A 13,438-nucleotide genomic window follows, 5' to 3' on the forward strand; every position below is an offset into this window, starting at 1 on the left:
GTGATGGATGTGTTGGATGTGATGGATGTGTTGGATGTGATGGGTGTATTGGATGTGATGGATGTGTTGGATGTGTTGGATGTGTTGGATGTGTTAGAATAGATGGATGTGTTGGATGTGTTAGAATAGATGGATGTGTTGGATGTGTTGGATGTGTTAGAATAGATGGATGTGTTGGATGTGATGGATGTGTTGGATGTGATGGATGTGTTGGATGTGATGGATGTGATGGGTGTATTGGATGTGATGGATGTGTTGGATGTGATGGATGTGTTGGATGTGTTGGATGTGTTGGATGTGTTAGAATAGATGGATGTGTTGGATGTGATAGATGTGATGGATGTGTTGGATGTGATGGATGTGTTGGATGTGTTGGATGTGTTAGAATAGATGGATGTGTTGGATGTGATAGATGTGATGGATTTGTTGGATGTGATGGATGTGATGGGTGTATTGGATGTGAGGATGTGTTGGATGTGTTGGATGTGATAGATGTGATGGATGTGATGGATGTGTTGGATGTGTTAGAATAGATGGATGTGATGGATGTATTGGATGTGATGGGTGTATTGGATGTGATGGATTTGATGGATGTGTTAGAATAGATGGATGTATTGGATGTGATGGGTGTATTGGATGTGATGGATTTGATGGATGTGATGGATGTGATGGATGTGATGGATGTGTTGGATGTGATGGATGTGTTGGATGTGATGGATGTGTTGGATGTGATGGATGTGTTGGGTGTATTGGATGTGTTGGATGTGTTGGATGTGTTAGAATAGATGGATGTGATGGATGTGTTGGATGTGATGGATGTGTTGGATGTGTTAGAATAGATGGATGTGATGGATTTGTTGGATGTGTTGGATGTGTTGGATGTGATGGATGTGTTGGATGTGTTAGAATAGATGGATGTGTTGGATGTGATGGATGTGATGGATGTGATGGATGTGTTGGGTGTATTGGATGTGTTGGATGTGTTGGATGTGTTAGAATATATGGATGTGATGGATGTGTTGGATGTGTTGGATGTGATGGATGTGTTGGATGTGATGGATGTGTTAGAATAGATGGATGTGTTGGATGTGTTGGATGTGATGGATGTGTTGGATATGTTGGATGTGTTGGATGTGATGGATGTGATGGATGTGTTGGATGTGTTGGATGTGTTGGATGTGATGGATGTATTGGATTTGTTGGATTTGTTGGATTTGTTGGATGTGTTGGATGTGATGGATGTGTTGGATGTGATGGATGTGTTGGATGTGTTGGATGTGATGGATGTGTTAGAATAGATGGATGTGTTGGATGTGTTGGATGTGTTGGATGTGATGGATGTGTTGGATGTGATGGATGTGTTGGATGTGTTGGATGTGATGGATGTGTTAGAATAGATGGATGTGTTGGATGTGTTGGATGTGTTGGATGTGTTGGATGTGATGGATGTGTTGGATGTGTTGGATGTGATGGATGTGTTGGATGTGTTGGATGTGTTGGATGTGTTGGGTGTGTTGGATGTGTTGGATGTGATGGATGTATTGGATTTGTTGGATGTGTTGGATGTGATGGATGTGTTGGATGTGATGGATGTGATGGATGTGTTGGATGTATTGGATGTGATGGATGTATTGGATTTGTTGGATGTGTTGGATGTGATGGATGTGTTGGATGTGTTGGATGTGATGGATGTGTTGGATGTGATGGATGTGATGGATGTGTTGGATGTGTTGGATGTGTTGGATGTGTTGGATGTGATGGATGTGTTGGATGTGATGGATGTGTTGGGTGTGTTGGATGTGATGGATGTGTTGGATGTGATGGATGTATTGGATTTGTTGGATGTGTTGGATGTGATGGATGTGATGGATGTATTGGATTTGTTGGATGTGATGGATGTGATGGATGTGTTGGATGTGATGGATGTGTTGGATGTGATGGATGTATTGGATTTGTTGGATGTGATGGATGTGTTGGATGTGATGGATGTATTGGATTTGTTGGATGTGATGGATGTGTTGGATGTGATGGATGTATTGGATGTGATGGATGTATTGGATTTGTTGGATGTGATGGATGTGTTGGATGTGATGGATGTATTGGATTTGTTGGATGTGATGGATGTGTTGGATGTGATGGATGTGTTGGATGTGATGGATGTATTGGATTTGTTGGATGTGATGGATGTGTTGGATGTGATGGATGTATTGGATTTGTTGGATGTGATGGATGTGATGGATGTGTTGGGTGTGTTGGATGTGATGGATGTGATGGATGTGATGGATGTATTGGATTTGTTGGATGTGATGGATGTGTTGGATGTGTTGGATGTGATGGATGTATTGGATGTGTTGGATGTGTTGGATGTGTTGGATGTGAGGGTATGTCTGGGCTTTTTGTTGGGTCTGTGGACACGGATCACGCTGTGCAGGTGAAGTTTTACAGCTTTGTTGGGACCAAAACGCAGTACAGGTTACAGATCCTAATAAGGCCTCAAATGTATTTAAGCCCAAACATTAGGAGGGGGGAATTCCTTTCTTAAATATTTTAATTCGGAGTAGAAAAGCTTTCAAATCTGAAGTGGGAAGAATATGAAAATGAGTGATTCAGTAATTACAGAAAACAAAGAAAGATTGAAGGCAAAATACATTAACTGAGCAGGAAACGATTTAACCATAAAATCACAGCTCTTTCAATATAAATCAGTATAAATAGGGTTATAAATTCCTTATTTTTTCCTGTTTGTTTCCAATAAGAATGAATATACAATGAAAAAGAAATGCAGAAATATACAGTATTTATCATCATCAAAAGCTTTTATATTAAAGATGGTTTAGTTAGTAAAATGTCGACTCTTCTTACATCAAGAATCATGTTTATGACACATCTGAGCCTCTTAAACAACCTGTCAACTGAACTGTTGAGTCAAACATTTAGCCGTAATTCGGTGTAAAAATGAGAAAAAAAGACAAACTTGGCACCAACATTCAGCTTTACGGGGATCAGAATAAAGAAGTCTTATGGAATACAGCTTATTATCATCTGTGATGCAGCAGAATAGAGCTGAGCAAACAACAATGGATTCATTTAGTAAGTTTATTATCTTTTATTGTTTGTATATTATCAGTTAAATGTAAATGCTTCATCATGATGATGATAGTTTTAGATCATTTATTTATCATCTCTGTTGTTCTGCTGCTCTTTATTCACTGTTATGATGTTAAAAAAGAACTCTGGATGTTGATCACCTTGGTGATTATTCTGACTGTAACACATCTGGCCACATCTGGCCTCCACCTCACAGCTTCCGCGTGACGGAGCTCAGCACACAAATCTAATTTACACTTAACGCTCATTTTGGAGCCTCTGGACCTCAAAAACACGTTTTCTGAATAAAGGAATTAATTCTCAGACATCTCAAAACACTCAGATGTCCCTCAGGCCGCAAAAGTTACGTTATCTGATGAGTCCAAACTTACAGGTGACGAGAAAAGTGGAGAATTAGAGTTTTAAGCGCAAAAGATAACTATCTGAGAACAATGTGTTGAGTTAGTTTGATGTGAGGTTCGCTTGAAGGAAATAATCCAAACCTTTTTTATTTTATTTCAATGTCTAATTCAATCAATCACACAACAAAACAGACAAATATGAAGTCTGAAAACGATCCGAAGGAGTGGAATCCTGCGGCTGGCTGCACCTGCAGATGTTAGTCTCAACGTTTCAGTCGAACTAGACTTAACCAAACAATTAAAAGACATTTCTGAGTCACATCCATTCGCAAGAAATATCCTTTAATTGTAAGGTCAAGTGTAGTAATGTTGGATTTGCATCTTTCTCCGGCAGCGCGAGAGCAATCCCCAGCAGTCCGTCACGGGTCGCTGCACATCTGAGCGTCACCTGGAATGACATCACGGGACATGTCAGTGATGTCACATGCACGCGCGGTGCTGCGCGTGCAGCCGGAGGCCGGAGGCTGCGGGGGACACACATGCAGGACATGAAATGCCTTCAGGGTGTGACGCCTGCGGTGTGAAAAAACCCGCGAGCAGAAGCGTCTGTGGGCGGTGAGACGCGCCGGACACCGGCTCCCCTCTCCACCAGCGGGTCCGAACCTCCCAGAACCTTCCGCAGAACCCGGAGCTCACCCCCCCTCTGTACTCTCACCTATTGCTTCTCCTCGCTTCGCTCCCTTTCTGCTCTTGGACGGTCCTGCATGTTGGGGAGATTTTACGCACAAGCCGATGCCCAAATCCTCCCCGCTGCCTTGTATCCGGACCTTTGAGCGCATCAGCAGAACTGAACACACCACACGTGCTGGATCTTCATTCTGAGCACACAAAAAGGAAGCGGAACCTTCACGGTTCATTAAAAACTACCTTCTGTCTGTGCGCAGTGAATAATCCTCCACCTCTGTCGCCTTTCATTCAAGCAACATTCAGTCGGCTGCAAAACTCCAGACACGCAGACAACACAACAAGCATTCCGTGTTAACATTCAGATGGCAGCAGCGTGGTCATTTGTGTCTTTTCAGAGAATAAAACGACACAAAGCGACATTTCTCCTTGTTTTACGCGCGGACACCAAAGTCCCAACTCCGGGCAGAGTAGCGCGATGTGTCCGCAGCGCACCGGCAGCGCGTGCAGCGCACCGGCAGCGCGTGCAGCGCACCGGCAGCGCAGCAATGCAGGGGTGGTGGGCTCTGATAAAGATGCCAACTTAAAGGCAGAACCCGTTTAGCGTGTTCAGAGGAGGAAAAAAAAAAAAAGTCGGACCGACGCAAGTTTATCACCGGTTCCGACACCCTCCGCCGGTCCTCTGACTCCGAATCATCCTTAAAAAACCTACCGGGTGTCCGTCCGGTGCGCGACATCCTCCGCTCCGCTCAGCTCGCCTCCTCCGCGGCGCGCGCCGGCTGCCATCCATCCATCCCTCCTTCCACTCCACCATCTCTCCATCTCCATCCCTCGCCCGTCTTTTTCTCCGGTCCGGCTTCCAGCGCTGTAGATAGAGGCTCTGCAGTCACGTGGGTCGGAGGAGAGGAGAAAGAAGGATAGAGAGAGGGAGGGAGGGTGAGGGAGAGAGAGAGCGCGTCCCTCCTCCTGCTCCTCCGCAGTTTGCAGTGAGACACCTCAGACTCGGAGGCAGAGAGTCAGAGCTGCTCGTCCGGCGGATCTCTGGAACAAACCCCCGGCGTCTTCTCCCCGTCACTCACCCGGGCTCGCTTCTCTCCGGAGCTTCTACCTCCTTCTCTTTTTCGCCTTTCATCTTCCTCTCGACTCCGGCCAATAGTTTCATCTGTGGGATTTAGTTTTTTTTTCACATCGGCGGTGCTTTCATTCAACACTTTGCTGCCGCCGCTTTTACGCGCTGACGCTCGTTCTGGATTAGCTCATCAGTGGAGGAGAAACACACGAATCTGCGCGGTGGATCCGTGGATGCGCCTTTTGGGCTCAGACTGGAGATGGAATTGCTGATATTGTTATTTTATTCCCTGTGGATATTGCAATGCAACACAGTGAGCGCCGACTCCATCATTCACATTGGTAAGACAGCATAAGAAGGGCTTCCTTTCTCTTTTTCTTAATTCTTTATTTCTTTTCTCTCTGCTTTGGCTGATAGCTGCTGAGGAGCAGGAGGCTCGGAGATTGTTGAAATGTGAGCAGATTGGTGGTATTTAAGTGTTATTTGACGTGCACGCGCTGGTTTCCAAACATCTCCTCACTGGTTGGAAGGAACTCAGTCTCACATCTGATTGTGAGTCCGTGTCGGTGTGTGTGTGGGTAGGAAGGAGACTGTTGCATCCAGACTCCGACGCACGCAGAGCGGAGCAGCCTGGCAGAGCTCCCCGCAAAGTGTTGCGCTATCCATCCCTCCATCCATCCCTCCATCCATCCACCTCGGTGCGTTTTCTCATTTTCACGCACAAACCTGACGTGGGTGTTCGGAGGGCTTCACTTCATCCCTCCCTCCCTCCCTCCCCCCATCCCACACTACCTCCCCTCCTCTAAAGCCTGAACTTTGAATTGGACGTGAGTGAAATGTTAATCAACTCCAGCAGGGGAAGAGTTGACGGAGGGGACAAACGCCGACTGTTCGGGCTGTGAAACAACGCGGGGAATCAGACTCCGCCACTCTCTCTCTGCGTTCATTCCCTGAGATTTCAGTCTGGTCACTTTTGGGGAGAATAAGGCTGATAAAACAGTCAGAGCCGCATGCAATATTCACATAAACTCCCTCAATGTGCGCTAATTCCGCTCTGAGGCTTATCTTGGCCCGCAGATGATTAGAAACCAGAGATCCAGATTTCAGATCCCGGGGTGTCAGAGCCGGCCGGTGGCGGCACTGCGGTGGCCGGAGGAGAGGAACGGGAGGAGGGGTGGAAGGAGAGAGGGGGAGTTAGCAGAATACACTTTTTTAAAACGTCTTCATTATGTCAGAACATGTTCAAAATCAAAGCTGTGGGCCAAAGAAACGCTGATGGAAGCAGTTCCCGCTGAGGAGCGGAGCTCTGCGTCCTCTCTGGATTTGTCTTTATTAGCCTGCTTCCTCTCTGGATTTGTCTTTATTAGCGCACACATGTGACATTTAGCGGAATTAAATGCGTCTTTCTGCTGTAACGCGCTGGTCACTGCAGAACAAACATCCAGGGGCTCTCACGGTGTGGACGGAGGGATGAATGACGGGCAGATGGATGGATTTCTCCCTTCCTCTGGGGGGGGGATCTGCATTCAGTCGGCACATGGCAGCAACACAAGAAGAGTGATGTCGGATTATTGAGAACACAGAACAGTAAATTCAGCAGTTAGAGCAGACATGGACAGAAAGCTGGTGGGATTGAAGCTCCGCGTTGATTCATGAGAGAGGAAGGAAGGCAAAGACTAACTACTTATTGACCGCGCGTTTGTGTTCTTTCAGAGGACGCAGCTCTGATTCCGTCCTGCTACATGCAGCAGGCTGCAACATGCGAACAGAGGGAGGGTTTCACGCGAGTTATCTCCACCTGTGGCGGAGCTCGTGCATGGTCCAACCGGATCCCAAACACAGAAATAAATGTTGCAGCATGTGAGGCTGAGAAGCCTCCGACATCTGCTGCTGCTGGAGCTGCGCACTCTCAGGAAATAAAGTACAGATTGTACCTTTAGGGGTGTATGGCTTGTCCCTGGGGCAGTACCCTCAGAAGGTATAGTTTTGTACCCTTTTACTGAAGTAGCCTAACACAGACTGTCTATTGTACCCCAGCATGTAGAAAAAAAAGGTACATATATGTACCTTTTACAGTGGCGATTCCAGAGTCTGTGGGGACCCTACCGACCAGTGTTCGTCACCAAAACATCTGACACCAACAAAAAATTAATGAAATAAAACCTCTTTTTATTCCAAACATGAAAAACATTGTTATTTTTAAAATATACATGTAAAGAATAAATAAATAACTAAAAAAGACTACGTTGTCTACGTTGGCACTTGATATTCGCCTGTTGCTATTTATCTACCGGGTGTAGCTGGCCATCCAATAATAATTGTGTTCATTTAAAGATTCTTTGTGACAAGTAAAGCTGTTCGTGATATCGATTTCATAAGTATGGTTTTTATTTTCCACTAGCCCTCAATTTCCGGCGAACGTTGCCAATAGTCGCAAACACTCTGAGGGGCCAGTTCTAGCGAACATAGCCTACAGTGGAACCTGACGTGAGTTTGACGAAGTCAACAATGCAATTATGGAATTATAGAATGGCATGTTAACAAAACAATCTTTGACTAAATCATTTAAAGTTAACCGTTCAAAGAAAACATGTTCACCACGAATGTTCGCCACTGTTTGAGACAGTTTATAAAGTAACTAGACAATCTTTGATTGAATGCACCTCAGCTCTCGGGGGCCCCCTAGTGGCTCGGGGCTCCAAGCAGTTGCCTGTTGACAAGGCCAAGACCTTTTACCACCACACAAATCACAGCTCGTATCCTGGAAGATGTTTGTAGTCTGCGGGCCTCAGTTAGCATGTTAAAGGTTAAAGGTCACCCCAAGGTCAGAAACCCAAGAGCTACATCTCAGACTCTGCGGGCCTCAGATAGCATGTTAAAGGTTAAAGGTCACCCCAAGGTCAGAAACCCAAAAAGCTACATCTCAGACTCTGCGGGCCTCAGCTAGCATGTTAAAGGTTAAAGGTCACCCCAAGGTCAGAGACCCAAGAGCTACATCTCAGACTCTGCAGGCCTCAGTTAGCATGTTAAAGGTTAAAGGTCACCCCAAGGTCAGAAACCCAAGAGCTACATCTCAGACTCTGCAGGCCTCAGTTAGCATGTTAAAGGTTAAAGGTCACCCCAAGGTCAGAAACCCAAGAGCTACATCTCAGACTCTGCGGGCCTCTGTCAGCGTGTTAAAGGTTAAAGGTCACCCCAAGGTCAGAAACCCAAAGAGCTACATCTCAGACTCTGCGGGCCTCTGTCAGCGTGTTAAAGGTTAAAGGTCACCCCAAGGTCAGAAACCCAAAGAGCTACATCTCAGACTCTGCGGGCCTCAGCTAGCATGTTAAAGGTTAAAGGTCACCCCAAGGTCAGAAACCCAAGAGCTACATCTCAGACTCTGCGGGCCTCAGCTAGCATGTTAAAGGTTAAAGGTCAGAAACCCAAGAGCTGCATCTCAGACTCATCATCACTTGTGATGTCACAGTTTATTATTTGAGTGCATTTCCTGCTGAGGAGCAGCTTTCTTGTCCAGTTTTATGTGTTTTAATGTTTATAAATGTATTTATTTATTACTAATTATGATTACAATGAATTGAATTCCAATATGCTTGAATTGGACTTTATTATTTAAGTGCCTTGAGTGAACTCTGTCTACACTGGAAAAAATCTAAGTCTTACCAAGTATATTTGTCTCATTGAGTATCTCATTACACTTAATATAAGACACAACTGCCTAACAAGCACCATTTCAGCCAGATATAGGGACTTGTTTTAATACAATACATCTGGAATATCTTGTTAAATGAAAAAGTCTTGAAAACAAATTGTTTTGAGTCACATATCATATGAAACAAGCTTTTTTTTCATTTGAAGAGGTTTTTAAGCTAATTTCAAGATCACTTTTATCTCAAAAGTCCTAAATATCACATTTTATTTCAAGATATCTTGACAAGCCGATTTTCACTAGTTCCATTGGCAGATTTTTCTTGCTTATTTCAAGCAAAGACGTCTTTTATTTGTTGTTTTTGCGCGTCCAACTCATTTTTCTCCACAACAGTATATAAATAAAAATGAATTTAATTGAAACTGCGTCACACACCTGGTAGATTCTGCTAAAATGTTGTGGAAACAGCTTTAAAGTCCGTCCTTAGAGCCTTTCTTAGAGCCGAGGAGCCTCCCGACTGACTGTAAATCGCAGCAGAACCCAGATCAGATGCGACAGCGTTCCAGCCTCGGCCCTGAAACCCTCCACCCCGAGCATCTGTCCCGTCCAGCCGTGCCGCTGATCTCTGGTGACAGATCCCGGTTTGTTTGTCCCCTCCTCGCCTCTGTTCCCTGTACAGGATCCGTGGCAGGCGGCGTGTGATGTATAACAGAGCCGATCCAGATGAAAACATCAGGGTCAGAACCTTCACTCAAACGCTGACCCACTTACAGTGTTCGTGTGCATCAGTGACAGCTAAATCCTGCACATTCATTGTCCGAGAGCAGGAAATTTCCTCTCATTGGATCATAACACAACAGCAGCTGGTTTCTCTAATTAATTCAATTGCGGTTCTTTGGTTGAATGTGCACTAAATCAGCAAAAACAGCTGTTGTAGTTTTCATTTATGAAGGAACGAAATGGGCGAGAAACAGCGGTGTGTGTCCGACCCTCCAGGAGAAGAGAAGGAACACTGGAAAAAATCAAAGTCTTACCAAGTATATTTGTCTCATTGAGTATCTCATTACACTTAATATCAGACACAACTGCCTAACAAGCACCATTTCAGCCAGATATAGGGACTTGTTTTAATACAATACATCTGGAATATATTGTTAAATGAAAAAGTCTTGAAAACAAATTGTTTTGAGTCACATATCACATGAAACAAGCTTTTTTTTTCATTTGAAGAGGTTTTTAAGCTAATTTCAAGATCACTTTTATCTCAAAAGTCCTAAATATCACATTTTATTTCAAGAACTCTGGACAAGCCGATTTTCACTAGTTCCATTGGCAGATTTATTTGCTTATTTCAAGCAAAAATGTCTTTTATTTGTTGTTTTTCTTACTTATTTTTGGAGGGGCATTTTTTCCAGTGAAGCAGGACTCGAGCCAATTCTCTGCCCCTTAATTAGATATCAAAGATGGAGCTGGCACTGAGGTAGGTTTAGGAATGAAAGGTGCATTCAGGAGGAGCGTCTCTTTCTGAATTCATCACACAGCTGGATGCCAAACCTCAGCTGAAGCTTTCTTTCTTATGACACAGTCGGGTTTGGTGCACTGGAAAAAATGCCCCTCCAAAAATAAGTAATAAAACAACAAATAAAAGACGTTTTTGCTTGAAATAAGCGAAAAAATCTGCCAATGGAACTAGTGAAAATCGGCTTGTCAAGATTTCTTGAAATAAGATGTGATATTTAGGACTTTTGAGTTAAAAGTGATCTTGAAATTAGCTTAAAAACCTCTTCAAATGTAAAAAAAAAAGCTTGTTTCATATAATATGTGACTCAAAACAAGATGTTTTCAAGACTTTTTCATTAAACAAGATATTCCATATGTATTGTATTAAAACAAGTCCCTATATCTGGCTGAAATGGTGCTTGTTAGGCAGTTGTGTCTTATATTAAGTGTAATGAGATATTTTAACTAGAAATGAGACAAATATACTTGGTAAGATTTTAATTTTTTCCAGTGTGAAGAAGAGCTTGATTACACTGGAAAAAATCTAAATCTTACCAAGTATATTTTTCTCATTGAGTATCTCATTACATTTGATATAAGACATAATTGCCTAACAAGTACCATTTCAGCCAGATGTAGGGACTTGTTTAAAACCCAAATGGGCAAACACAGGTGAGGCCACCGTGGAAACTGTGGACAAACCCACCTGGGACCCTTATCTGCAGCCCAGATTTAAACCTTGTGGGCCTAACATGGGCATGCTGGCTGGGCAGCAACAGAAAAATAGTGAAAACACCTTTTAAACCGGCACATTTGTTCTCTGATGTTACTCAGAATGAATATTTCCTCAGTATTTTTGTCACTCTTTGAGCGCATTAATCAGTTTGGGCTCCGAGTCAGACACACAGCTCCGATTCCTTGCATTCATTAAGCTTATTAAGTTGTTATGGAAGCGTATATAAGTACCTCGAAGAAGCAGTATTAACATTCATCCGGAGTACGTCTCCACCTGTATGAAAGCTCCAAAGGTTTGGGCTCCGCCGATGGTTCGGGGGAAGCGTGTCGCTGTGAGCTGTGCATGGAACTATTTTGCTGCTGTACAATTAGCGCGGAGCAGAGATGGGTAATTAAAACCAGTTTGATGAAAACAACGACCAACCTGGGAACTATGGGCGATTAGAAAGGTTGAGAGTGATCCATCTTGTAGCTGTGCCAGAAAAGCCAAACAATGAGCTGAAGCAGGCTGGAGAAATCAATACAGACGGGTCTGTCGGGGAAGCTTTCCACATCACACACAGCCAGCGTTTTCTGGGGGAACAGATCCGTCACGTCTCAGTTAGAGATTCTGCATCTTCAACGAGTCGAGATAAATCCTGCGCCCCATCGCTTTTGGAGATATTGCATTTGCAAAGCAGGTCGAGAAAGTGTTGGGCTGTGTTCGAAACCGCCTACTTCTCCTCCTACTCCCACTACTCCTACTAACTTTAACTTTTTTCAAGTTCCCGGATGCATACTAGATTCTCTAAATGTTGGGTATGCATCATGAGGTTACTACTCATACTCAAACTACCCAAGATGCAACGTAACGTGACGTCGCCGATCGTCATTTCCTGTCAAAACGGCAGTTTCAAGCTAGCTACAACGAGGGTAGGTTCACTTCCTGTTTTCAAAACAAAAGCACCAATTGTATGGTAATGGCTTTCCCTATGATAAAAGGCAACGGGTATTTTATTTTGTGGAACTAACCGGAAGTGCGTTAGCTCACTGCGGCTAGCTTTAGTAGCGCCGAATTCGTGGGAACAAAATTGTAAACAGCCGGTATTTTGTCAGGTTTTCAACACGTTGGGGATCTAAACGACTACTTTCTCACCTGAAAATGTTTCAAATGTTGCTAAAGTTTACAGAGTTTAGAGCTTAAGGGAAATCAGCTTCAGGCCGGCTGATTTCGGCTCGGGCAGGAGCGAAATGCATTGTGGGTAAACGCTCTGCATACTGTCTGATCGATGAGTATGCAGAATGTAGTATGCAGTATGTAGTATGCAGTATGTAGTATGCAGTATGTAGTATGTAGTATGCAGTATGCAGTATGTAGTATGCAGTATGCAGTATGTAGTATGTAGTATGCAGTATGTAGTATTTAGTATGCAGTATGCAGTATGTAGTATGCAGTATGCATTATGTAGTATGCAGTATGCATTATGTAGTATGCAGTATGCAGTATTTAGTATGCAGTATGCAGTATGTAGTATGCAGTATGTAGTATGCAGTATGCATTATGTAGTATGCAGTATGTAGTATGCAGTATGCAGTATGCAGTATGTAGTATGCAGTATGCAGTATGCAGTATGTAGTATGCAGTATGCAGTATGTAGTATGCAGTATGTAGTATGCAGTATGCAGTATGTAGTATTTAGTATGCAGTATGTAGTATTTAGTATGCAGTATGTAGTATGCAGTATGTAGTATGCAGTATGCAGTATGCAGTATGTAGTATTTAGTATGCAGTATGTAGTATGTAGTATGCAGTATGCAGTATGTAGTATGCAGTATGTAGTATGCAGTATGTAGTATGTAGTATGCAGTATGCAGTATGCAGTATGTAGTATGCAGTATGTAGTATGCAGTATGTAGTATGCAGTATATAGTATGCAGTATGTAGTATGCAGTATGTAGTATGTAGTATGCAGTATGCAGTATGTAGTATGCAGTATGCAGTATGCAGTATGTAGTATGCAGTCTGTAGTATGCAGTATGTAGTATGTAGTATGCAGTCTGTAGTATGCAGTATGTAGTATGCAGTATGTAGTATGTAGTATGCAGTATGTAGTATGTAGTATGTAGTATGCAGTATGTAGTATGTAGTATGTAGTATGCAGTATGTAGTATGCAGTATGCAGTATGTAGTATGTAGTATGCAGTATGCAGTATGCAGTCTGTAGTATGCAGTATGTAGTCTGTAGTATGTAGTATGCAGTATGCAGTTTGTAGTATGCAGTATGCAGTTTGTAGTATGCAGTATGCAGTATGCAGTCTGTAGTATGCAGTCTGTAGTCTGTAGTATGTAGTATGCAGTATGTAGTATGCAGT

General features: G+C 43.4%; 1 protein-coding gene across 2 annotated transcripts in view; it reads left to right on the forward strand.

Annotated features, from left to right (window-relative positions):
• Positions 1 to 5,133: 5,133 nt before the first annotated feature.
• grid1b (glutamate receptor, ionotropic, delta 1b) overlaps positions 5,134 to 13,438 on the forward strand; it is a 664,549-nt gene continuing 656,244 nt past the window's right edge. For both annotated transcript variants that reach the window (XM_075457866.1, XM_075457865.1), the window contains exon 1: positions 5,134 to 5,543. In XM_075457866.1, the coding sequence (XP_075313981.1) occupies positions 5,462 to 5,543 (82 nt within the window). In that variant the 5' untranslated portion in view covers positions 5,134 to 5,461. The remainder of the gene's footprint in view (positions 5,544 to 13,438) is intronic.

Source organism: Odontesthes bonariensis, chromosome 23 (genome assembly GCF_027942865.1).
Source record: "Odontesthes bonariensis isolate fOdoBon6 chromosome 23, fOdoBon6.hap1, whole genome shotgun sequence".
NCBI lineage: Eukaryota > Metazoa > Chordata > Actinopteri > Atheriniformes > Atherinopsidae > Odontesthes > Odontesthes bonariensis.